The sequence below is a fragment of the Myotis nattereri genome (genome assembly GCF_964212035.1).
Source record: "Myotis nattereri genome assembly, chromosome: 2".
Taxonomy (NCBI): domain Eukaryota; kingdom Metazoa; phylum Chordata; class Mammalia; order Chiroptera; family Vespertilionidae; genus Myotis; species Myotis nattereri.
In genome coordinates, this window is record NC_138076.1 from 38,826,589 (window position 1) to 38,851,144 (window position 24,556).

Below are 24,556 nucleotides of genomic sequence, written 5' to 3' on the forward strand. Positions count from 1 at the left end.
AAGAGAGAAATTCAAAAGAAATTTTAAAAAAACCTTTACAGTCACCTCAGGACAAATGATTGTAAAAACCCTACACAAAATGGGGAAGAAGGAAAAGTTTCCACCACTCTCTGTGTCTTCTCACTCTCTCCAGAGCCTCTCCTCCCCTAGGCTCTAGAAAATTATTTATTTATTAATATATTTTTATTGATTTCAGAGAGGGAGCGAGAGAGATAGAAATATCAATGATGAGAGAGAACCATTGATCGGCTGCTTCCTGCACACTCCCTACTGGGGATCGAGCTTGCAACCTAGGCATGCGCCCTTGACCAGATTCGAACCCTACACCCTTCAGTCCACAGGCCAGTGTTCTATCCACTGAGACAAACCAGCTAGGGCAAGACTCTAGGAGTTTAAAGATGGGAGGAGATGCTGTTAGAACAGCCCTCACCACCCCCCACCACCACCCCGATCTTGGGTAACACAGGGTGCTGGACGGTATTAGAAGGCCTGGACTGGTGTCTGTTTCTGCTTTTCTATAACCTTGAGCAGCTCACTTATCTGATCCTCAGTTTTCTATCTGCCTTTGCCATGTAGACTGCCCGAAAATGTTGTCTGAGTAATCTGTTGATCAAGCAAAGTGAAATTTAATGGTTATTACAGTGAAGGAAACCAACACGTCAGCAGTCTTACTAATGTCTCAGAAGGGATAGTTAGGATCGATATTTTTAAGGTTTTGGATTTGAATTTAAGTGCCTTTAGGCAGGGATATCTGATTGATATGGGGCAGAAAATTCTTGATAAGAGTTTAGATCATTTCACTATACATACAGATATCAAATAATGATGTTGTACACCTAAACTGATATAATGTTATATGTCAATTATATCTCAATAAATAAAAAAGGAGGATAAGGACTCCCCAGAATGTGCAATCCTATCTAATGAAATAGTAATATGCAAATTAACTGTCACACCCTCACACCCTCACTCCGTCAGTTCGTCACAAAGATGGCGGTGGCCATGGAGCTGGAGCAAGCAGGAGGCTTAGGTTGCCCCCGGCGATGGAGGAAGCCAAGCTTCCCGCCTGCCCTGGCTGGCTCTGAGCTCTGCTCAAGGCTACAAAGTTTCAATTATAGAAGATAAATAAATCCCAGATACCAGCCTGTGTGGCTTCTGCTCAAGGAGGGGCTGGGAACATGGGTTGCCAGGGGCAACCCAGGCTTTGAGCCAGACCAAGGCTACAAAGTTTCAATTATAGAAGTTAAATAAATCCCAGATACCTGCTTTCAGCCCGTGGCTGTGGCCATCAGCCCCTCACCCAGGCTGGTCAGGCACCCCAATAGGGACCCCCACCTTAAAGGGGGTGTGGCCAGCCTGAAAACAGCCCTCAGCCCCTCACCCAGGCTGGCCACACTCCCATGGGATGAGGGTCCCCACTGTGGGGCTTGACCAGCCTGCAAACATCCATCAGTCCCTCACCCAGGCTGGCCTGGCACCCCAGTAGGGACCCCGACTTTGAAGGGGGTGTGGCAAGCCTGAAAATGGCCCTCAGCCCCTCACCCAGGCTGGCCAGGCACCCTAGCGGGACCCCCACCTGATCCACCTCTTTACTATCTTCCATGCTCTTTCTACCGGTGTGGCTCCACACTCCAGTTATCAGTTATCAGATGGTCTTTACACTTCGGTTTTTCACTTTTCTTCTTGACTTGGGGTGATTTCTGGGAAGAGGAAGAATAAATGGTGACTTTATGTTTCCATCTCTTCTCCCGGAATCTATTTTATGCCTTTTGAATTTTCAATCATATACATGTATTGCTTTTAAAAAATAAATTCAACTAATTTTTAGAAAGATTTTTTTTTTAAATGGTTAGGATTAGTGGCTCTAGTGGGATAGAGTCTTGGCCTGAGTCTTGATAAGTACAATTATTTATAGGTGACTGGTTGACCAGTTGAGTGACCTGTTGTCTAGAGAGGCTGGCTCATTAGTCTATAGTTCAGATGAATGGATTTTTGGAAAGTTCCTGAAGCTAACAGTGGAATTACTTATTGGTTAATGGCCTTAAATTCCTGGGCAGGCATTTCCTGGAATGGATAATAAAGTCATATTGATGTAGAGAGCTTACTTCTTGATATTGATAATTAAGCTACGGGGCTGCCAGTGGTCTCAGTTCTCAGGGGACTCACATTTCCAAATATCTGCCATTTGACACGAGGATCCACATGATTCCAGTATGTGGAATTTCCTATGAACAGGAAAGCCCACAAAGGCAGACATCCTTCAGAGAAGAAGGGCTCCAGAGTTTGAAGTATTTGAATCATTGGTGAAGACACCTTTTCTATATGTAATCATCTTTAATTTGTATTCTTATACGTATTTTTTTAATTAATGATGCCTGAGAAGTAGAAATGAATTTCTGGATATATTTGAGAATTCTTTAATAAGAAACAAAGGTGGGATACTTTTACAGATCTCTAGACTATAGTTGCATGCTTAAATGCAGTGATTCACCTGGAACAAATGGGCATCTGTATTGTTTTTTTCAAACTTAACCTGGAGAGTATTGTGGGAGATAGAATGTCCTACCACCTAATATATAAAATTCAAGGTTGTTATTAAATTCACTGTTATTATGCTTTCACTTATATGTGGAATCTTTTGAACAAAATAAACTAACAAACAAAATAGAAACAGATTCTTAGATACTGAGAACAGACTGACAGCTGTTAGAAGGGAAGAGGATTGGAGGGCTAGGGGGAAAAGGTGAAGGGATTAAGCAAAGAAAAAACTCGTAGACACAGACAATGCTGTGGTGATTATCAGAGGGAAAGGAGGTGAAGAGAGGTAGGAGAAGGTAAAGGGGGGGATAAATGATGATGGAAGGAGACTTGACTTATCGTGATGAACACACAATACAATATACAGATGACATATAATAGAATTGTACACCTGAAAACTAAATAATTTTTTAACCAATGTTATCCCAATAAATTTAATAAAAACTTTTTTTAAAAAATTCACTGTTGCTTTGACTTTGACTATACCATTTAGTTCCACTAAAGAAAGCTTCCTTCAAAAGGCAGTGGATGAAATAAAAATAGCAGTGTGCTTTAAAACACATTACTGCTGCTACTCAGATTGCTCTAGTTCAAAGCCTTGAAATTGATTTAAAAAAATCTATTATCATTCCTACTAGGCTGAATGCATAGAGAAATGTCAAAATAAAATAAACATTTTGTATTATTTTTAAAAGTTCCCTTCTTTTGTGGTTTGCCATCAGTACTCATTAATTAGAATAATATATTCATAACCTTTTAAAAAATATTATTTTATTGATTTATAGAGAGAGTAAGGGAGTAGTGGAGAGAGAAACACTGATGTGATAGAGAAACATCCATTGGCTGCCTCCTGTATGCACCCCAACCAGGGATGGAGCCTGCAACCTGGGCATGTGCCCTGACTGGGAATCAAAACAACGACCCTAAGGTGCACCAGACAATGATCAACCCACTGTGCAACACCAGCCAGGGATTCATAATCGTTTTGAATGCTCGGTCTGATATGATATTTGCATTCTGATATTTGGATCTATGACAGAATTTTCCTGGCCCTGCACTTGTGTTAATCATTTTTAAAGTCTAAAGAATAACCTTTAGTTGATTGCCACTTATTACAAAAAAATAAATTATAGTTAATGGCATATGTAGGGTTAGTTTTTCTCATCATTTTTTATAAACATATATATTTTTAAATATATCTTTATTGATTTCAGAGAGGAAGGGAGAGGAAAAGAGAGCTAGAAACATCAATGATAAGAGAGAATCATTGATTGGCTGCCCCCTGCACGTCCCCCACTAGGGATCAAGCCCACAACCCAGGCATGTGTCACTGACTGGAATCGAACCTGGGACCCTTCAGTCTGCAGACTGATGTCCTATCCACTGAATCAAACCAGCTAGGGCTATAAATAGATTTTTATTGATATCAGAGAGGGAGAGGGAGAGAGATAGAAACATCAGTGATGGGAATCATTGATCAACTGCCTCTCTCATGCCCCCTCCTGGGGATCGCCCCAATCCTGGGCACATGCCCTTGACAGGAATGGAACCTGGGACCCTTCAGTCCTCAGGCCAACACTCTATCCTCTGAGACAAACTAGCTAGGGCTTTCTTATCATTTTAAGAGAATCATTTTTATTGACAACTACAATTTATAACTTAATTGAAGAATATATATTCACACACACATATATATAGCTTTTTTAACAACCAAAATTCCATTCAACCTTTCCAAAAATTTATTGAGAAATGATTGACATAACATTACATTAGTTTCAGGTGCACAAGATGATGATTTGATATTTATATATTATGAAGTGACCACCACAATAAGTCTAGTTAACATCTATTACCATATATAGTAAAATAATATATTCTGAGATGTTTTCCTATATAGTACCTGATTTGTAGTAATCAAGATAGGTTATTTTTCTGAGCTAGTGTCTGCTTTGTAGATTATTTATAGATAAGCTTCAAAGTGATTGGAATATTGCTCTGGCTTGGGAGACCTGCTGTTAAATTTTACCTAACAAATGTGGGAAGATATTTTAACAAGGTGTTCCTTTTACTATTTTATCATTGGAGAGTAAAGTAATAGGTAATATAGAAAAATATGTATCTGTGGGAAAATTAGTTATTATGGTTTATGCAACATTAACAAATTTTCACTTTTATCATGATAAAATGTTTAGTTTTTGTGTTGTAATTTACAGTTTTCTGAGTCAGCGGTTGGGTTACAAAAATTGAACTCCAATGAATGGTGTAAGGTTTCAGACATTTTATTTGCTGAATTTTAATAGATGCACTAAAGGCATAGTTTTTCTATGAGTTACTTTTTCTTTTTTATTAATGTACCTACAGATGATAAGAAATTAAAGGCTTCTTTTTATTTTTCAATCCACAATGGGGTTTTGTTTGGCCCAGACATGTATTTGCATGCCTATATAAGAAAACATTTTTATTAATAATGCAAGATTGGAAAGAACTAATCTGCTGTTGCTATTCAGGAGCCATATTCATTTACTCAGGACTGGGCTGATTCACAAAAGAGTGGGGTACTAACTACAATAAAAATGCAGCTTTTTCCTCATCTCAGCAAGAGCCCATTACAGAGGAACTCACCCATTAGTATTTGCTGCTGTCTCTACTTTGGACAACACCTTGTCACTTCACTGGAATCAGGTAAGAGCCATTCCAGGAAAGACGCATCTATTTTCTTACACAGTTCATCCATAGCTTTACATAATTATCCTGGAAAGACTATTTTCCTGTTGTCTGTTAATGTGATTACATTAAACATCAGATAATATTTTACCGTGTGCTACCTTGTGGAGTTCAAGATTAGAGTAAAATTCCTCAAATTTAATGCTTTGCAAAGTTACATTGCAGGTTTTTTTAGATAGTAATTATATTTAATACCAGATGGTATCATGTTATTTAACTTTTCTATAATGGATGAAGATACTCTGAAGACTCACAGGTCTCTCTTTTTCATTACAGCATATACAGGCTTTGCCAACACCTTTGTTCTGGAACATTAAGAAAGAAGACATGGAGAAAGCGAAGAAAGAAACCGAGGACCCCCTGCTACTGTTTCTATAAACAACTAGTGGTGTTTAAAGGCTAATAAAGCTCCAACGATCTCTCATATAACCATAATCTTTGGGCCAATTTAAAAATATTTTAGATGGAGAAATTTCAAGAAAAATAGAGACAATTTCTTAAGATGCGGTTCTCTTCCCCCAGCCTCCATAAAAGATCATATATATATATGGCTGTCATGTAAGGGGCAATTGAAATTCCACAGCACAAAGGCAATGCAAAGAAGAAGAAGAAAAAAGAATCAATCTTTCATATGTTTTTTTTCAAAGACTTGGCAAGAAACCAGGGGTAATATTTTTGCAACTGGGAATGTGTGTTTGCTGAAGAATATTCCCACATTTGAATCATCATCAGGGGTCCTAGTCTTGTTTTACTTTCAAAGGTAGAGAGGGCATAACATTAACCCCAACTGGGAAAAGGAAAATGCCTCACTGTAATTCTCCTCCAGGGAGCAGGGATAAAGGGATTACATATGCCTGCATAATGGAGAATTTCCTCACTCAGACAAGACAAAAGACTTCATTATTTTTCACCAGACACTTGAAGCCTTGTGCCTCCCAGCTCCAGAAGCCAAGCAGGCAGACTTTTTTTTTTTTTTTTTAATATGAAGCCACTAGATGGAGTTTCTAGGCACTGGCCCTTCTAGTCCTTGCCATGATGAAGAGACAGAGAGAAGATGTTGAAGACGTTAATTCCAAGACGATATCGATCTTTCCCCTAAGAAAAGTGAGAGCTTCCCTGAAGATCATTGTGCTCTTTTCTGTACCGTTATCTTTGCTTTTTCTCTAGGCAGCAAATAAAGGAACACTTCCTTCCTGAGAACATACTTTTAAAATCTTTATGTGAGATCAAAAGGCATCTAAATTTAAATGAAAATTTTTAAGTGGCAAAATGTAACTTAATTTAATTTTACAGTACTTCTTCTGAGTAGGTCTTTTATTAAAATATCGGTAACATATTAAGAGCCTCAAGTTACTTATTGGTAAAATATTAAAAATCTCAAATTCTTTTGTTAATTGGTACTTTGGCTTGGTGGTAGATTGCTATAAGACAAGATATATGGAGACCATGTCCCCAGTGACAGGTCAGATCTCCCTTTTACGATATTGAAATGGGTGCAGCTCAGCCTCATTTCAGCTTACAGGGTTTCCCTTAATAGCTTTCACCTAGAATGTAGATAAAGGTTTATAAATTTTCTACTTGCAGGAAGCAATGTCTGATTTTCTTTCATTTCTGTCTAAGGGTCCCATCTATCATAGGTGTGCAGCTCATTTTTTGATGGCATAGTATTCCAACTTGAGATAAAATGAAGATGATTTTGCATGCCCTTTAAAAAGTATATTTCAAACACATGCTATTTTGATTGTTTTCATGCTTGATAAGGATAAAGTGATCAAAAAAGAAATTAAAATATTTGATCTTCACAGACTTTCAAAGTTCATTCATTTAACAAATATTTATTGAGCACCTACTGAGTTTTCTCGTTCGAAAGCCATTGGAGGTACTCAAGGGAAAGGGGGAGACATGGGAGCACGTGATGCAAGAAGAGTCTGAACAAGAGCACCACTGAATGGAGATGGAGACTGTTTACCTTTGCTTTGGCACCAGACTCGGAGGTGGAGTCCTGGGATGTGTGAGGCTGGCACAGGGGACCATGTTGAGCCTAAGCACCAAAGATGACCTCTTAACACCAAGCCAATTTGGCCCTATCTGCCTGTCTTCACTTTTCTCAGATTACATGGGTACTTTTGGAGCCCAGGAAATGAGGAGGTGGGTATACCGCCTCTGCTCAGAGAACAGGAAGACCCTGGCAGGGCCCTCTCAGTGAGCAAAGGAAACCACCAAAGCTTATGCTTGGCTCCAATAGAACTCTGAAGTCACCTGTTACATGGTTTAATGGACCCAGAATTACTGGGCTTTTTTTTTTTTCATCATTTATCTGGGTTAAAATTTTACTAGCAAACATAAACATAGAAGAAAGTGGTAGGAAAAGGAAATGAAAGCAAATGGTTTTACATATTATGCTCATTTAGGTGGCCATCTCACCCTGATTAAGCACAGGTTTTCTGATTTGCAGGGTAGAGCTAAAAAGCATCCTCCTCCCCCATGACTGAATCATACAGAGAACAACAACTCACATACTATATGGCTGAAACTCCAACCCGTTTTAATACTATTTTTTGAATTCTCCGGACCCAGTTGGAAAGAGTGGAGTGTTCTTGAGCCAAAGAGGAAAAGGAACTTGCTTTCTCACCACCATTTCACCGAGCTGTTAGAAGAAGAGATATCACAAGTGGGGGATGGGGCAGGAGAGTCTTCCCATAGCCAAGGGTCTCCACTGTGACCTGCTTGTTTGGGGTCAGATGAAGAGGATCTGACCCCAGGATCCACAAAGGCCACCCAGCAGGTGTGGGTGTGTTATGCTGCCCCAGGTGCCAGAACATCATTCAGGCCCTGGAGTCAGTAGATGCAGTGCTAACTCTTCCTCCAATACGAATGCCCAGACAGCCTTAGACTGACTATTGGGCAAAAACTGTAACTGTGCAGAAATGTGATTGCTTTAGTATGTCCTTTTCTCCTTTCTTTTTGATTCAAACTGGCCTTATCCAGCACCCTGACTCACCTGCCTCCTTCTCCCTTGCATGTTCACTCCCTTAAGCATTAAGCCCTCAGGACAATGAGGTTCTGATGAGCATCAAATAATCCTAGAAATAACACCTTGGGTCTGTTGACCACAGAGACAGAGTTCTGGTCAAAGTAGCGATGGCCTCTAGGCCTCACTTGTGTTTCAGCTCCAGGACCTCAAAATCAGCAAAACCAGACAAAGTGATACATCAGGACCAGACCTTAGCACCGACCAATCAGTAGAGACCACAACCCTGACCATGAACCTATCTTTCGTAGTCACCATAATTGATGATTTCCCCCCTATAAAACCCATTCCGTGGAACCAATCAGGGATCCAGGTTTTGAGCATTAGCTCACCTATGCCTCTAGGCTTGGGCCACTTCCTAAAAACCCTCACTTTTTGTGCTGCAAATTCCTGTTTGCATGGTATTAGGCTTTGTTGTGCACAGGCACACAGGCCCCTCCAGCAGGCAGCTTAAAGCCAGTTACATTCTTCTACTTCAAACTTAGCTGGACAACCAACTCAAATGGGTATGTTATAACACAGTTGTATGTATTTTGTATGTAAGTCCTATAGGTCTCAACCACTTTAGGGGAGAGTCTTGTAACAAAATATAAAAGTTACTAAGACAGTGGCCGCAGGTTCAGTCTTGACTTTACACTAATGGCAGGGATCTATATATATGTCAGAACAACACCATTGTCCAAATAGATTTTCTCAGGATGGCTTCATAATTTTCAGTTCTTTGTTGGACAAACAATCCGTAGTGTACCTAAGATCGTGCTACATCTTTGTCAACTCAGCCTAACTTACAAATGCATCTTCCTATGCAACATCATTGTAGTCTTGGAAATATGCACAGTCTCTGTATATCATCTCATAAATCCTTGTTTTTTAATAACATTTTATTTGGATTTTAATGTTTCCTGCTGCTTATTAAACTAAGAAAAGTGATTATTTGAGTTTTATTTTTCTGTAATGCATTTGCATTCATTGAGTTTGTATGATTCTTCATAGGTATTCTCCATAATTATTTTCATTGGTATCAAAGGCATTTTTAAGTACTTAAATATACACATGATATCATAAAAACTGCTGTTTTAAGTATACTAAGCAGATGTAGGGAGCTGCTCTAGGGTCAAGCCTGGGGCTGACCTGTGACAGAGCCACAAACAAGTCCCAGCCTGGAGGGCAGAGCTCTCCTAGCAGTTCTGTTTTGTAAAAGTATTCTTGACAGGAAGCCTAAAGCTCCTTTTCCTGACCTTGTAGCCCTCCCAGATTCCTTCCTAAGTAGCTAATGGGCTGTGGGAGGTGCAGCAAGGGTTGCCAAAACAAGAACATTTGTATACATGTTAATCTTGTTTTAATCCGACTATAAAATAAAGCATCAGCTTGCAGGCTGGGTCTTTTGTGTCCTCATCCAGGCATGGGAGATCCACCAAGCCCCAGCTGTATTCTCTTGTCTGTCTTTTCTTCAATCCTTCACCTCCCCTCCTCAGGTTCACCCTTGGCCATGCTGGCGCCACACAAGCAGACACAGATCTTTTCTCAAAGGTCATAACTCTGAGACAGACAGTAATGTAAATCAAAGCTAGTCTAGGTAACATGTTAGGAAACATAAGTATGAAAGTGTTTATGTAAAGCAATGACAGTAGTAGACGTGTTCAGGTGTTGAACAAATACAGTGTCATGAGATGTTCATATCATAACATCATCGTATTGTAAGCCTGTGAGTTTTCTTTGAGATGAAGGCCTTCTCCTAATGTTCCCCATTAGGGAACTGAGCTGAAGGGCCACTCAGCAAACTCGTGACAGTGTCGCCTTTGGCATGCAGCTCTCCTAAGCCCTGCATTTCTCTCCACTTGACGACTACATCAAGGGAATTTCTATCATTTCCGCTGGAGAGAGCTTTCTGGAGAAGAAATTTTGTTCTCTCTCCAAATCATTCACACTACAGGTGTTGAGTCACCCAATTGTGAAAAAGATAGCATATTTTTAAAAATCTTTGGAATTTTGTGGTTACAAAGAAAGTGGTGGCTGACTGACTGTAAGTCACAAGCTCCAGGCTGAGGTTTTTCTCGGTATTAATTCCAGCTTTAGTTACATCTCTTTCGTACTGATTTGTGCCCCTATCTAACTTTATGCTTTCCAATTTTCTTAGAGTTCTGCAAAATCTTGAAATGTATATTCTGTCATCCCAGGGGCCTGGGTGGACAAACCTTTCCCTAAGGGCTTTGAAAACCGCTAAATTCAAAACCAACATCATGATTAACTGTGGTCAGGCTGGCCTTACTACTCACAGAATCCCAATAGAAGCTCTCCTATTTGGGTGATGGGGAGGGAAAACATGTTGGGGGTGGCGGGGTAGAGAGAGCTTTCTGTTTATTTTCCAGCCCCTCTTCATAGCCAGGACAGTTCTGTTTTGTAAAAGTATTCTTGTCAGGAAGCCTAAAGCTCCTTTTCCTTTAGGATTGTGTGTCATTTGCTGTATTTTGCCTTATCATTGGTGTTTCCTTAAAAATAATGAGTAATGAGCAGTTATGTATTATTCATTCCAAGTGTACAGATCACACATTTATCATGGGCTCCTTTTTTTTTCCCCTAGAGCCTGCACTCGACAGCGCATGCTGAGTGGCTCATTTGAGGGGCAGCCAGCAAAGGAAAGGTCAATTCTCAGTGTGCAACATCACATCCGCCAGGAGCGCAGGTAAATACAGCAGGAGAGGAGGCTGCAGGGAAACCAAGGACAGGAGTGTTACAGGAAGTGTTTGCTGCACACAGCCCTGGTTAGCAGATAGCATGCATTCTACTCCTTGGTGGTAACAATAACGAAATAGTCATGATCAGATCCAAAGATTCAAAAGTTCTTTCAAAAATCTTCACCTTGGTGATGTCGAAAGGAAAATTCTGAATTTCAGTTAGATGTTATCAAAGACAGTTGGATAGACAAAAGCTTTTGCTATAAAAAAGAAATATACTTGTTTTATTTAAGGAAAGTTGTTTTATTTATTTATTTTAAACAATGATCATTGCTTAAGTCCAAAGTTGGTCTTGAGATATATTGACCAGTTGGTTGTGGTTGTTTTAGGTCACTAAGACACGGATCAAACAGCCAGAGGATCAGCAGGGGGAAATCTCTTGAAACTCTGACTCAAGATGTAAGTTCTAAGCAAAGCTTTGGATTTTTAAACATGATTATTAAGACGTATTTAAATGACAGCTCAGACGATTCCAGTGCCTGGGTCTTTCTGTCACATTGTCACATCTCCATAAGATTTTCTACCAGAGAAAATCAGGAGACTCAGGAAACAAATTAAATGGCCAGGGACAGAAAAGAGATGATTAACCATAGAAAATTCCAGACATCCGACAAACTATATGCCGTTGTTAAGACAGCAACACAAAAAATGACATACCAGTTACATTTCACCGAAATTAAAGACATTCAAAGCACATTATAGGAATGATTCACATTACTAACTTTGAGTATTTACTAAATTCCAAATCTCTAGACCAGTGATGGCAAACCTTTTGAGCTCAGTGTGTCAGCATTTTGAAAAACCCTAACTTAACTCTGGTGCCGCGTCACATATAGAAATTTTTTGATATTTGCAACCATAGTAAAACAAAGACTTATATTTTTGATATTTATTTTATATATTTAAATGCCATTTAACAAAGAAAAATCAACCCAAAAAAAATGAGTTCGCGTGTCACCTCTGACACGCGTGTCATAGGTTCGCCATCACTGCTCTAGACTCGAGGTCCCAAGCCCATCATTTCAGAGCTTTACCTACTGGGAAATAAAATTTGATTTCTAAAAGAATTTTATGTCAACATTTCCCAATAATTTATTTGCTTTTTGACCCTACGCCATTCATTTATTTATTCACTGACCCAATTATATATCAAGTGTTCATTATATGAATGCAGATTCTGTTCTCAGTGATAAGGACTAGAGGGGAAGCAAGATATCATCTCTGCCTTGCAGGCGCTTAGAGTCTAGTGAAAGAATGATAAGCACGTAAACAAATATATAATAATTCCTGGGTCATTGTTATTCCTTTTTTTCTTACTGTGACAGATTGACTTTGCATAAAGAAAAATAACATAGTGTGAAGGAATGAGATTTGGGGGCAGGTAATGTTAGAGGATGGTCAGTGTGCACTCCTCCACATGGGCCCAGAGCCCCAGATGAGACACCTGATATAGCCATTACCAAGGTACATGATTCTGATTAGCACAAACATCTGTTACTGCCACGATTTTTTAAGCCAGAATGTTGTCTGATATGACCCAGTGTATTGTCAACATGGAAGTCTGATTGGATCCAACACAAGACCTGTATACTGAAATTTATGATCTAGCATAGTGCTTGGAGAAAATTTCTAGGTAAAAATTCAGAGAAGCAACACTAGTTCCGAGGACTTTCCTTTCATGGATTTCAATAGAAATGCACAGTAAACTCCAAAACCAAATTAGGACATGGCTTTTAAAATACATGTTTAAAATATACAACAAAAGGCTCTCTTTGAATGATCTCAATTGCAGAAGTTCATTTCTTCTTCAAAGATGCTTTGTTATATTTTCTACATAGATATAAAACAAAAACCCACCCCCTGTCTTCTCCATAGCAAAAGATCGTGGGAATTCTGCTTATTATAAGAAATCTTTCCTCTACAATAGAAGCAATTTAAATAGTTTCATCTTTTTCACTTGTTCTAATAATAGAAGAGAAAAACAATTCAATGTAGGCACTACGATCTATAAAATGTTATCAAGTTATTTGAGCAATGGCTCTACATCTCCCACAGAGTGAAAATCAGAGTCAATGTGCTTCATGATCTGCTCCCCACACACACACCCCTCTGGCCTCATCTCCAACTCTGTTGCTTGCTTTCCACCCACACTGGCATCCTGGCTTCTCCTTGTGCAAACCCACTCACTCCCCAGGAAAAACTAATTTCTGCAAAAATCCAGTGGTCTGCATCCTTCTAGTCTTTGCTCAAATAACAACTTCTTATTGAGGCCTGCTCTGACCTGTTTATTTAAACTTGTAGACTTCTAGCATGCTTTATTCCCCTTTGTTTTTTCCCAAAATGCTACATCTTTTCTAACATTCTTACTTGTTTTGATCTAATTTTGGTTTGTCTCCCTGATTATTAGAACATTAGCCCCACAAGACTAGGGTTTGATTTGTCATATTTAGATTTTATTTGTTTGTTTGTTTTTGCCATTTTGCCATATTCCCAGCACTGGAACAGTATCTGGCACATAATTGGTTCTCAATAAAAGTTTTTATTGAAAAAAAAAATCATTTGGCCCTAACCAGTTTGGAGCATCGACCTGCAGACTGAGTGGTCCCAGGTTCGATTCCGGTCGGGGCATGTACCTTGGTTGCAGGCACATCCCCAGTCAGGGGTGTGCAAGAGGCAGCTGACCGATGTTTCTCTCTCATCGATGTTTCTAACTCTCTATCCCTCTCCCTTTCTCTCTGTAAAAAATCAATAAAATATATATTTAAAAAAATCATTTGGGGTAAAAAACACCTTTGCTAAGATGACCATGGCCATTAAAGTATATATAAAATAAAGATATGTATAAAATGATCATTTTGGGGTGGTTGTTCAAAAATATCATCCATTTTGATATGCCCCATTTTCATTTCTTTCTAGCATTCCAATACAGTAAGATACAGAAATGCACAAAGAGAAGACAGTGAAATAAAGATGATCCAAGAAAAAAAGGAGCAAGCAGAAATGAAAAGGTACAGGGTGCTACACTGTTTCTTGGCTCCCACTTGGGAACAGCAAACGTTCTCTTAACCTTACTCTCCCATAAATGTCCCCTTCAAGGAAAGTGCAAGAAGAAGAGCTGCGAGAGAACCACCCGTACTTCGATAAGCCACTGTTCATAGTGGGACGGGAGCACAGGTTCAGAAACTTCTGCCGGGTGGTGGTCCGGGCACGCTTTAATGCGTAAGTACACTCAGTTTCAGCCAGGTGTTTGGCCTGAGACATACAAACAGCAGGTGGGGTTGTCATACCAGGGAGAAGGAACGTGTAATCCTAATGGGGTCACAAAATAAACTGTGGGCTAATTAATCATGCTGCTCCTATTTGCTGAGCGGCCAACCAGGTGGAAAACAAACAAAGGTTGCAAGTAGTTTAAATTTATATAAAACTCACGTTTAGAAAGCACTTAGCCATTTTTATCTGTTCATTTTAACTGCTGCCCAGTACGTTTGTATCGGTGTTATTAACTCCACATTCATTTTGAACACGGACGCCAAGGGAGACTGAGCGACAAGGCGAAGGCATTGCGTCCATCTTCTTTCCCACTTGTAATTTCTTTATGATCAAAATACCCCAATCCATTTCTTCTAGAATAATTTAAAGTAAAAAGAAAGTTGACTAGTGTTTCCATTATCAACTGTTTCAAGAAGAAAACCCACTGGCCAGTGTCTCCATTCCTACCCACATGGAACAAATGGGCAAGAGGCTGTCAGTGCGGTCAACCTGGAGGCCGCTGCATTTGTGATGACTCAAGCCGTTGTTAGCAGGCAGCCAGTGGGTGACATGGAATTTTTGTCATGCATAACTTTAAGTAATATCCTGAGGACATTAAAAGTCGTGGAGGAAGTACGAATACCTTCCCATCGATAGCTGGAATTTCTCTGATGCTATCATTTAAGTAAATTGACCTCCTGTGTTGATAATCAGTAGCATATGATATTCACTATTTGTTGTGAGCTGAACTGTGTCCACCCCCAAAAAATATTCATGTGTTGAAGTGCTAACCCTCAGTACCCTCAGAATGTAACCAAGATAGGGACCTTTTAAAGAAGTCATTAAATTAAAATGAGGTCATTAGAGTGGGCTCTAACCCAAAATGACCAGTATCCTTACATGAGGAGGACATTTGGACAACACAGCCACGTAGAGAGGGGAGACTACATGGAGACACAAAGAGAAGATGGCCATCCACAAGCCAGGGAGAGGGAACTGAGACAGCCTTCTCTCAGCTGTCTTAAGGAACCAGCCCTACTGACACCTTGAACTTCTAGCCTCCAGAGCGGAGAAAATGAGCTTCTGTTGGTTAAGCCACTCCATCTGTGGTACTTTGTGATAGCAGCCATCTGAAACTAATACACTGTCATGACATTCAGGACTGGAGGAGACCTCAGCAATCATTTGGTGGTGTTTGTGTATCTTCTCCTCCAACGGGGGATGACTCTTAGGTCAGCAGAGATTAACAGCTTTGCCAAGGACACCAGCTAGTGCATGGCCCTCTCTGACAGACAATCCATTGTTCTTTCTGCTTTTCTAGAAAGATCTTCACAGCTTCAAATAACTGAGTAATAATCATTAAAAACTCCCCTGAGTTTTCACAAAGTAAAGGAAAAAGTTGGCAATTTAAAATTGATTTGATGAGTTCCAAAGTGGGTTTTTAATCTGGAATTATCCTGTTGGCTGCCTTCATGTTAACACCTGATTATTAATTCTCCACCCCATTTAGTGTGATGTAATTCTCCTTGTCAGCAACGCAGCTGATATGGACCAAAGATGACTTTGTTGTGATTGGGAGTACACATACAAACACTATTAGGGGCTTCACTGAAGATTGGTTCCCAAAAAAAGTAAAAGTTAGAGATTCCCTTACTGAGAAATTCTATATACATTACTCCACAAGATCACAGTTAAATACAGGGTGAAGGACTCTGTTGAATTTAGAGATATTTAATTAAATAATTATGAGGAACATCTTCAAACTGCTAAGGCAAAGATTTTAACTGTGTGTTTTTAAAGAAAAGCCAAAATTTAATTCTGTAAAATCCATATCAGAAATTGTTGAATGGAATCATCAACTCTAAAATTAAATATTTTGAGAAATATAAAATTTTACTTTCATATGTATTAACTGCAAGCTCTTCTGATTTTTTTTCATCTAATGTTCTCTGTCTCCCAAAGTCACATACAGTTAACATCTATAATAATAAAAGTGAAATATGCAAATCGACAGAACAGCCGATCAGCAGAATGACTGGATGACCTTCCAGACAAAGCCAGGGTGGCTGCGAGGGCTGAGGCAGCCGGGGCTGCGAGGGCCTACCCTTGCACGAATTTCATGCATCGGGCCTCTAGTATATTAAATGGACATTTTATAAAGGGTAAAAAGAGATTTAGGTAGATTTGATGTTTCTAAATTCTATGCTGCCAAGTTATAACACCATTGCTATATTGCAGAAGTTTATACGATTATTCTCTCTTACAGATCTAAAACAGATCCTGTCACAGGAGCTGTGAAAAATACAAAGTACCATCAACTTTAGTAAGCTTTCCAACTTCTGTTTCCCATGCACATTTGAAGTTTCTGTGTACTATTTTATGATGCACAAAAATATTAAAAATGCCCTCTATTTTCCTGCTGTGTTGTGCCATGAAATAGACAATTGATGATTCATAAAAATGTACCAGTCACATTATTAGAATCACAACAGTGACTTCTCTGGCTTTTAGCTGCCTTTACTGGATCGTGTATGTTCCTCAGTTCTGTTTGGTCTTTGGCAGTGACTTGTTGGGATTGGTGACTTACCTGGACTGGGTCATGATCATTGTAACCATCTGCTCCTGCATTTCCATGATGTTCGAATCTCCCTTCCGAAGAGTCATGCATGCACCTACTTTGCAGGTACCTCTGCTGAATCTTAACCCACAGCTCCGAGGAAAGACACTGACCTGCATCTTTTCCATTCACTGTGATCAAACTGCCTTTTGCTCATTTCAGATTGCTGAGTATGTATTTGTGATATTCATGAGCATTGAGCTTAATCTGAAGATTATGGCAGATGGCTTATTTTTCACTCCAACTGCTGTCATCAGAGACTTTGGTGGAGTAATGGACATATTTATATATCTTGTAAGTCTTTGATTATTTCCTAAATATAAAATATAATGGATTTGTAAAAGCTCCTGCTTTTCTTGGTACAAGAGTGAGATATGTGAGTCACCAAAGTTTAGATGCCAAAACTGAGTTCTTAAGTAAAGTAGTAGTAAGTCCATTATAGCTGAATAAGAGGCATGCATATAAAACTCTAAATGGAAAGCATTAAAAAGATTCATGGAGAAGGTTGGAAATACATCATCCACTTTTATGTATGCATAAGACATGCATTAATGAGGTCTATGATAGCAAAACTAGTTTGCCCCCCACAATTCTAGTGGCTCCAATACTAAAAAAAAAAAAAATCTACATCATATAATTGATTGATGAGCTGCCTTACTACTAAAAACAAACTAAAGTGAGAATGGTTGGACCTTTCTCCCAATTCTAAGGCACAAAATACCTGGCTAGGAAAGACCATTCAACTGTTTGGTTAAACTAATTTGAGAAACCATAGGAAACAACTCAAAGAAATTTCTTTCTTTTTTTTCTCTTTATGTTCAAGAAGGTATAAAATCAATTTCTTTTCAGCACAGCAAGGAGAACTGTGACCCTTAAGTGCAACATGTATAGGTAGTTAATAAAATAGTATTAGGTCATGAATGCGGTTTAGTCTCTTTGATCAAAGGAATTTCAATTCTGCTGACATGAGCAGAGCCTCCAGTGTGTCAGTAAGAGAAGGGCCAGAGTGCACTGGTGCACACCCGTGGTGGCACCCCGTTCCATTCCTGCATGTGCCTGATGACTTTGCTTTAGGGTTGCTTGGGTCTAGATTGGGTTCATAGTTGAGAGTGAAGAGACTGCATAGTCACCGGGTGAATGCGTGTCCCATATAACACATGGAGTCTCTCCTAAGGGATAGTTGTAGTCAGTTGGCTCTCAGAAAATGTACACAATGGCGGATAAATTGTATAAATTTCAGAGATGATTTTTTTCCTTCTAGGTGAGCTTGATATTTCTTTGTTGGATGCCTCAAAATGTGCCTGCTGAATCAGGAGCTCAGCTCCTCATGGTGCTTCGGTGCCTAAGGCCGCTGCGGATATTCAAACTGGTGCCACAGATGAGGAAAGTGGTTCGAGAGCTTTTCAGTGGCTTCAAGGAAATTTTTTTGGTATGTTACCACTACCTTCGCTCCCGTGCAGCGTCCACCTCTGTAATGTAGCTAATGAGAGGATAAAGTAAGTCTTGCTTGTCAAGGTGAAGTCTGCAATTTTAGTTTTTGGTCAGAAGATTATAGAAGCGCTAACAATGCACAATACACCTTCAGAAACTTTACCCCCAAATGCTTCTGCCTTATTAATATATTTCATTCAACAAACATTTTTTTTTTCCTAAGCTAAAGAAAAGCTCTCTGGAAATGACAATGAAAGGAGAATCCAAAGACAGTATTTGCTGACACTTCCATTCCTAACTGTTGGCCCTAATTTCTACTCTGGGTTTTAGTTTTCCCATTTACCTCACAAAATGATATTAGGAATTAACACATTTGGGTTCATAATCTCATTTAATATGTCACTTAAAGCATATAGCAATAGAAGTTATCTCTGATCTCTAGAATGTTAACATTAAACAACACACAAAAAAAGAAACATACAAATATACCCTACTCTAAGTAACCTAAATTTACAGTAATGGATACTTCCAAATGTGATTGAGGGGAAAAACATTCTTTTTGCTTGAGTGAACATTGATTTAGGGTTCTTTTAAGAGCAGGGCTGCAGATAAAATGATGAGTAAGATGCTCATTGCTCACAATCTGTTACAGAAGGAGTGATCAAAGGATTCTTGTTATTACTGATGAGTTCTGCTTGTGCATGGAAAAATGTGAATGAATTCCCATAAGCCTATTTCATATCTTGCTTTCTAGAAACACACCTATGGTAAGAGAGCAGCTGTAGTTGCATTTGATCCTAAGCTATTTTACAGACAGGTTGGACTGTTACTATAGGCATGGAGTTGCTAACACTTTTTAAATATGTGTTTAAAATTCCATATTTTCTTTGTCACAAAGCCATAAAATGTTGGCTTTCGCACCGCTAGATCTGAAGAAAAACCGAATATCACCTGATGGCTAATGTGGCATATCTTTGACCCTTAATAGATTTTAGAAGAGAATCTATATGTGCCTTTCTTCTGGTGATGTTTCTGTGCAATTTAAGTATACTTAAGGTATATTTTAGGTTAGTCGACAAGTACAGATCAATAGTATGCTCAGTATTTTACCCTTTGCCACTTTTCTCTGCGGAGACCAAAGTAGCCATCCAGCAGAGGGAGCCTGAGCCAGTTAACAGATTTGTATGTTTATTTTAGACTGAATTACTTGAATCCTGTGAGTAGCACATTCACATGCCCTCATGCTCACAAGAAAGCAAAGCCACTGCCCCCCTAATTTGTGTTCTGCTAATAGAGATATGAATCCATTTTGAGAAAATGGGGAAAATATAATTGTTTAAACATGTTTCTTTTGTTCCATTCAATAAAATAGATCAAAGTGCTGACTTTAAAATCAGAAAAGTCTAAGTCATATCAACAATACCTTAGCCCATATTCTTACATGAAAGTTGTATGTTTTTATTCTGAAAATTCAAAACCTCTGGTTAATTTTCTTCTTTTAACATTCCAGTAAGGCTAATTAAATGACCTGTGATAGAGAAGTTAAAAAATATCATCAAAAGATCATGAATTTCATACAATGTTATCAGAAAAGTCCCGTTCATATTGCTGTTCAAACCAAATGTACTGTTTAAGGTTTAACTGAGAGATTTGACATCTCACCAATTTCTTTCAGGTCTCCATTCTTTTGTTGACATTAATGCTTGTTTTTGCAAGCTTTGGAGTTCAGCTTTTTGCTGGAAAACTGGCAAAGTGCAATGACCCCAACATTATTAGAAGGGTAAGATACTCCTTTCTATCTTTTGGAATAAAAATTAAGGTAGTTTACCATCCCTTGGTAAGCATGTGCTGAGGCGACTTTGACAGCCCCCTGACAAAACTCTTAGGAATTCTCTTCCCATGAACTCCTTTGGCTTAAAGCATGTAGTATGTCTTTTCCGGCTAACAAAGCTTTGTAAGATTAAAAGCACATTTCAGGGAATTCTACTCTTCCCTCCTATTCCAGTGTCAATCTACTGTTGTCATCTTCTGCATAGTCACCCAAGATTCCAGATGTTGAATCTCAGAAACTTTTCTTTTGAGTCTTCCTGAACTTAATCCTGCCTCTGTTGTCACATGACACTCATGTCAACAAATAGCTTCCCCACCCAAAAGTATGAAAGGCAAAGTCTGACTTTCACGTCCCCTGTATAGCACTTCTCCACTCCAGCATTCTCCCCATTAGGAAGTCAAGGCCTTGCACCAGCTCTTATTTGCCCAGAATTAAGACAACTAACAAAGACCTGAGCTTGAATATTTTGCTAATGCTGTTCCTTTAGTTAGTATCAGTAAGAGAAAGCTAACTGCTGGAACAACCCCAATATTTCAGCTGAAAATAATGAAATGAATATATTGCATCTTGGATAAATTGGACAGCTCTCCTCCAAATGACCTTTCCGGCATTCAAGTTCCTTCTGTTTTGTGTCCCCACCCTTTGCTTTTTTCAAGTCTTCTCCATTTAGCTGGCTCATATGAACAAAGAACCATCTCTGCCTGAGAAGGCTGAGCTTAGAAGCAGCACACCTCACTTCAACCCATGTTCCACTGGGAAGAGCACAGCCTCACCAGACTGGAAGGACTGCGATATGTAGCTTAGTGGTGTTTTCTGTTGGGGGAAATGGGACAGAGTTTGGTTAATAATTGCCAGTTTCTGCTACACCACCCAGTGCCTCAATCTTTTAGGATTCTTCCCAAAATTATGAGTAAACTAAGGAAGTGACCCAAGTACTGCTACTGTATAAACTAGCAAAAGTATGTACTCATTCATACAAGTAAAATAATGCCCATGTCCATTAAAATGCATGTTTCCAAAGGATTAATAGAGTTGAATTACAATAGGTATTTCCAGCAACTATGATTATCTAATATAGAGTTTCTATCATTTTGAAAAGTCCTCTAATTATGAAAATTATTAGCTGTCTAATTGGAATAAAACACAGGTAACATCTTTGTGCAGTCAATATTCATTACAGAGTATATTCATAATGAGGATTTCAGGAAGCGGCAGGACAGAAGAGACATACTTAAGTTGGGCAGACCTTATGTTGTTGCACAAGGCACACCTAAGTCACTGCTTCCTTTAGCTAGCTGCCCTCCACAGAGGATAAACCTGAGAAGAAATAACAAGGAACCTGCTATAAAGGTCATGGTGTACCAAATTAGCTGATGAAGGAAATCATACGGAACTGATTCATTAGTCCATAAGCTTGCATAAGGAAAGTAGGATTATTTTAAATTCACCCTGAATAGAGGCCAAGAAGAGAATAACAGCATTTCAGGATGAAGCCTACTGGGAACCTTGATGACTCAGTATATTACTAACAGCCTAAGTGCAGTGTGATTTTATGTTATCTACTCTTCCCCAGTCCAAGCTGAGGATTGATGCTTACATGGATAGGAGACAGAGAGCTCACAATGGATGGACAAACACTCAGATATCATGGTGCATTTATCCTCTTTCTCAGAGCAATGAGGCCTCAGCAGTAGGCTCATAAGAACGCCTAAGAAAACTTAGCCATCATAGAGAGCAGAATGATAGAAAGGAAATTGGCGTAGTGAGATGTGGTCTGTGTCCTTACATTGGGACAGGATTTTTCCTAGTCCTGACATAGGAGGCCAAGGCCAAGGAGACCAGGTGGATGAAAGGAACTGCAGGTCTACTTCGGAATTTCAGTCTATCTTTCTAAAAGAAGGGAAAGGGGAAACTAGATGCCCCAATATTTGGATCACATAGCTAATGTTTAAAGATAACATAGCTTTGAGCTGTTAGTGCTGTGTTTTCCAGTTGAGAGAACGGGTTAGTTTCTTGATGCCTGCCTGAGCACTTCCTCCCTCAGTACCTTTTTCTTAAAACTTGAAATGTTGACACCACTTTAGGTAGAGCTATGGAGCCCAGAACTTAAGTCACCAAAGCCCTGTAATCAAATTCTGAGAATACCTTTTGACGGTTAAGTTATTAAATATCAGTTATGTACAAAGCACCATGATTGGTGAAATGAGGGCTGGAAAAATGTGTAAGTCACTGCCCCTGCTTTGCAGCATTTTTTGCCCAATGAGAATGTATGTTTCATGTGTAATCCACGTAACATAAAGCCATAATTTAAAAGAGCACATGAGAAGTGAAAGTAATGTAAGTAGTACTTCCACCTGGGGGTGCTGTGCTGAGAAGGCTTTAAGGAGGAGAGAGCATTCTAGCAGGAAAGAGCCTTCCAAGCAGAGGAGGCAGAATGAAGAAAGTAGGTATGGTGACTTGTTCTAATCACTTAACCCCTCTGAACCTATTTGCTCCTATATAGCACTTCACACACAGTGATATTATAAAGATTAAATTAGTTAATTTATGTAAAGAACCTAACCCACCTATTCACTTCCCTCCCATGCCAAAATGAACTGAAAAACAGGCCAGAAATGTACTTTAGGAAGAGATCCTCAGAGACCTAGAATGCCGGTCTAAGGGGGTCAGAATTTCCTTGATGAAAAATGAGAAGTCATCAAAGGTTTATAGGCAGAGGAATCAGGCAACTGTTGGTGCTTGCAAAGTGCAAGAGGAGCAGGGAGCAGGGAGTAGGACATCCCCTGAGGGCTCCCAGTATGTGATAAGGGGCAAGCTGGGCTGAGGGACCCCCACCCCTCCAGTGCACAAATTTTTGTGCACCGGGCCTCTAGTTAGAAATAATGCTATCTACACTAATAAAAGAGAAAAATGGTAATTGGCGTACGGCGATACCGTTTTCATTGGCTAATCAGGGCTATATGCAAATTAACTGCCAACTAAGATTGGCAGTTAACTGCCAACAAGATGGCGGCTAATTTGCATATGTAGGCACAATGCAGGGAGGCGAAAGGGAAAGCAGGAAGAAGCCCCCTGCCACTGACAGTGATCTGAAACCCAGGGGGGAGCTAAGAGCTGGGGGGCAGGGCAAAGGCGGCCCTGGGGCCGCCTTTGCCCTGCCCCCCAGCCATGATCGGAGAATCAGGCACCTTTGCCGCCCTGGCCAGTGATAGCAGGAAGTAGGGGTGGAGCCAGCGATGGGAGCTGGGCAAGGTCGAAGCTGGCAGTCCCAGGAGCTAGGGGTCCCTTGCCTGGACCTAAAGCGAAGCCCACGATCGCGGCGCCCCCCACTGCCACTGCAGGTCCCCGCTGCCCGGGCCGGACACCTAGGCCAGAGGCGTTAGGCCTGGGCAGGGGCGGAGCCTGCAACCGCGGGGAGCTGGGGGTCCCCTGCCCAGGCCTGACACCTCTGCCGGAGGCCTCAGGCCTGGTCAAGGGGCCGATCGGTGATTGGTGATCGGAGGGTGATGAGGGTCAACTCCTCTGGCTGAGGCATCAGGCCTGGGTGGGGGGCAGAGCCGGGGATTGGGGGGATATGATGGTCCCCTTGCCCAGGCCTGAAGCCTGGGTCAGAGGCGTCAGGCTTGGGCAGGGGGTGGAGCAAGCGATCAGAGGGAGTTGGGGGTCCCCTGCCCAGGCATGATTCCTTGGCCAGAGGCATCAGGCCTGGGCGGGGGCCAGAGCCAGTGATCAGGGGGAGATGGGAGTCCCCTGTCCAAGCCTGACACCTCTGGCGGAGGCGTCAGGCCTGGGCAAGGGGCCGATCAGGCAATCGGAGGGTGATGGGGGTCAACGCCTGAGGGCTCCCAGTATGTGAGAGGGGGCAGGCTGGGCTGAGGGACACTCTCCCTCCCTCCCCCCCCCCCACACCCAGTCCACGAATTTCGTCCATCGGGCCCCTAGTCTCTATATATAAAAGCCTAAGCAACCGGTCAACCAGCCAGTAAATGTAACGCACAATGACGACCAGGGGGCAGATGCTCAACACAGGCATGGAGACATGGGACAAACTGATGAATCTTAGAGGGAAGGGGGCAGGGGGGAGGGCAGGGAGAGATTAACCAAAGATCTTATATGCATACTAGAGGCCTGGTGCACAGATTTGTGCACCGGTGGGGTCCCTCAGCCTGACCTGTGGGGATTGGGCCAAAACCGGCTCTCCAATATCTCCTGAGGGGTCCCAGATTGCGAGAGGGCACAGGCCAGGCCAAGGGACCCCACTGGTGCATGAATCCATGCACTGGACCTCTAGTTTATAATAATAGTGATATAAGCATTCATCTATCAATTTCGCTGTGCATGTTTTTTGTTGTTGTTGTTTTTTCATTTCTCTTAAATAGATAGATACCTAGAAGTAGAAT

General features: G+C 40.5%; 1 protein-coding gene across 1 annotated transcript in view; it reads left to right on the forward strand.

Annotated features, from left to right (window-relative positions):
* Window positions 1-24,556, forward strand: part of NALCN (sodium leak channel, non-selective) — a 300,444-nt gene that overhangs the window by 234,354 nt on the left and 41,534 nt on the right. Inside the window, exons 20-28 of the mRNA XM_081082492.1 lie at window positions 10,875-10,976; window positions 11,358-11,427; window positions 13,945-14,036; window positions 14,125-14,247; window positions 16,544-16,600; window positions 16,840-16,960; window positions 17,057-17,188; window positions 18,156-18,323; window positions 20,001-20,105. Of these exons, the coding sequence (XP_080938618.1) occupies window positions 10,875-10,976; window positions 11,358-11,427; window positions 13,945-14,036; window positions 14,125-14,247; window positions 16,544-16,600; window positions 16,840-16,960; window positions 17,057-17,188; window positions 18,156-18,323; window positions 20,001-20,105 (970 nt within the window). The remainder of the gene's footprint in view (window positions 1-10,874; window positions 10,977-11,357; window positions 11,428-13,944; window positions 14,037-14,124; window positions 14,248-16,543; window positions 16,601-16,839; window positions 16,961-17,056; window positions 17,189-18,155; window positions 18,324-20,000; window positions 20,106-24,556) is intronic.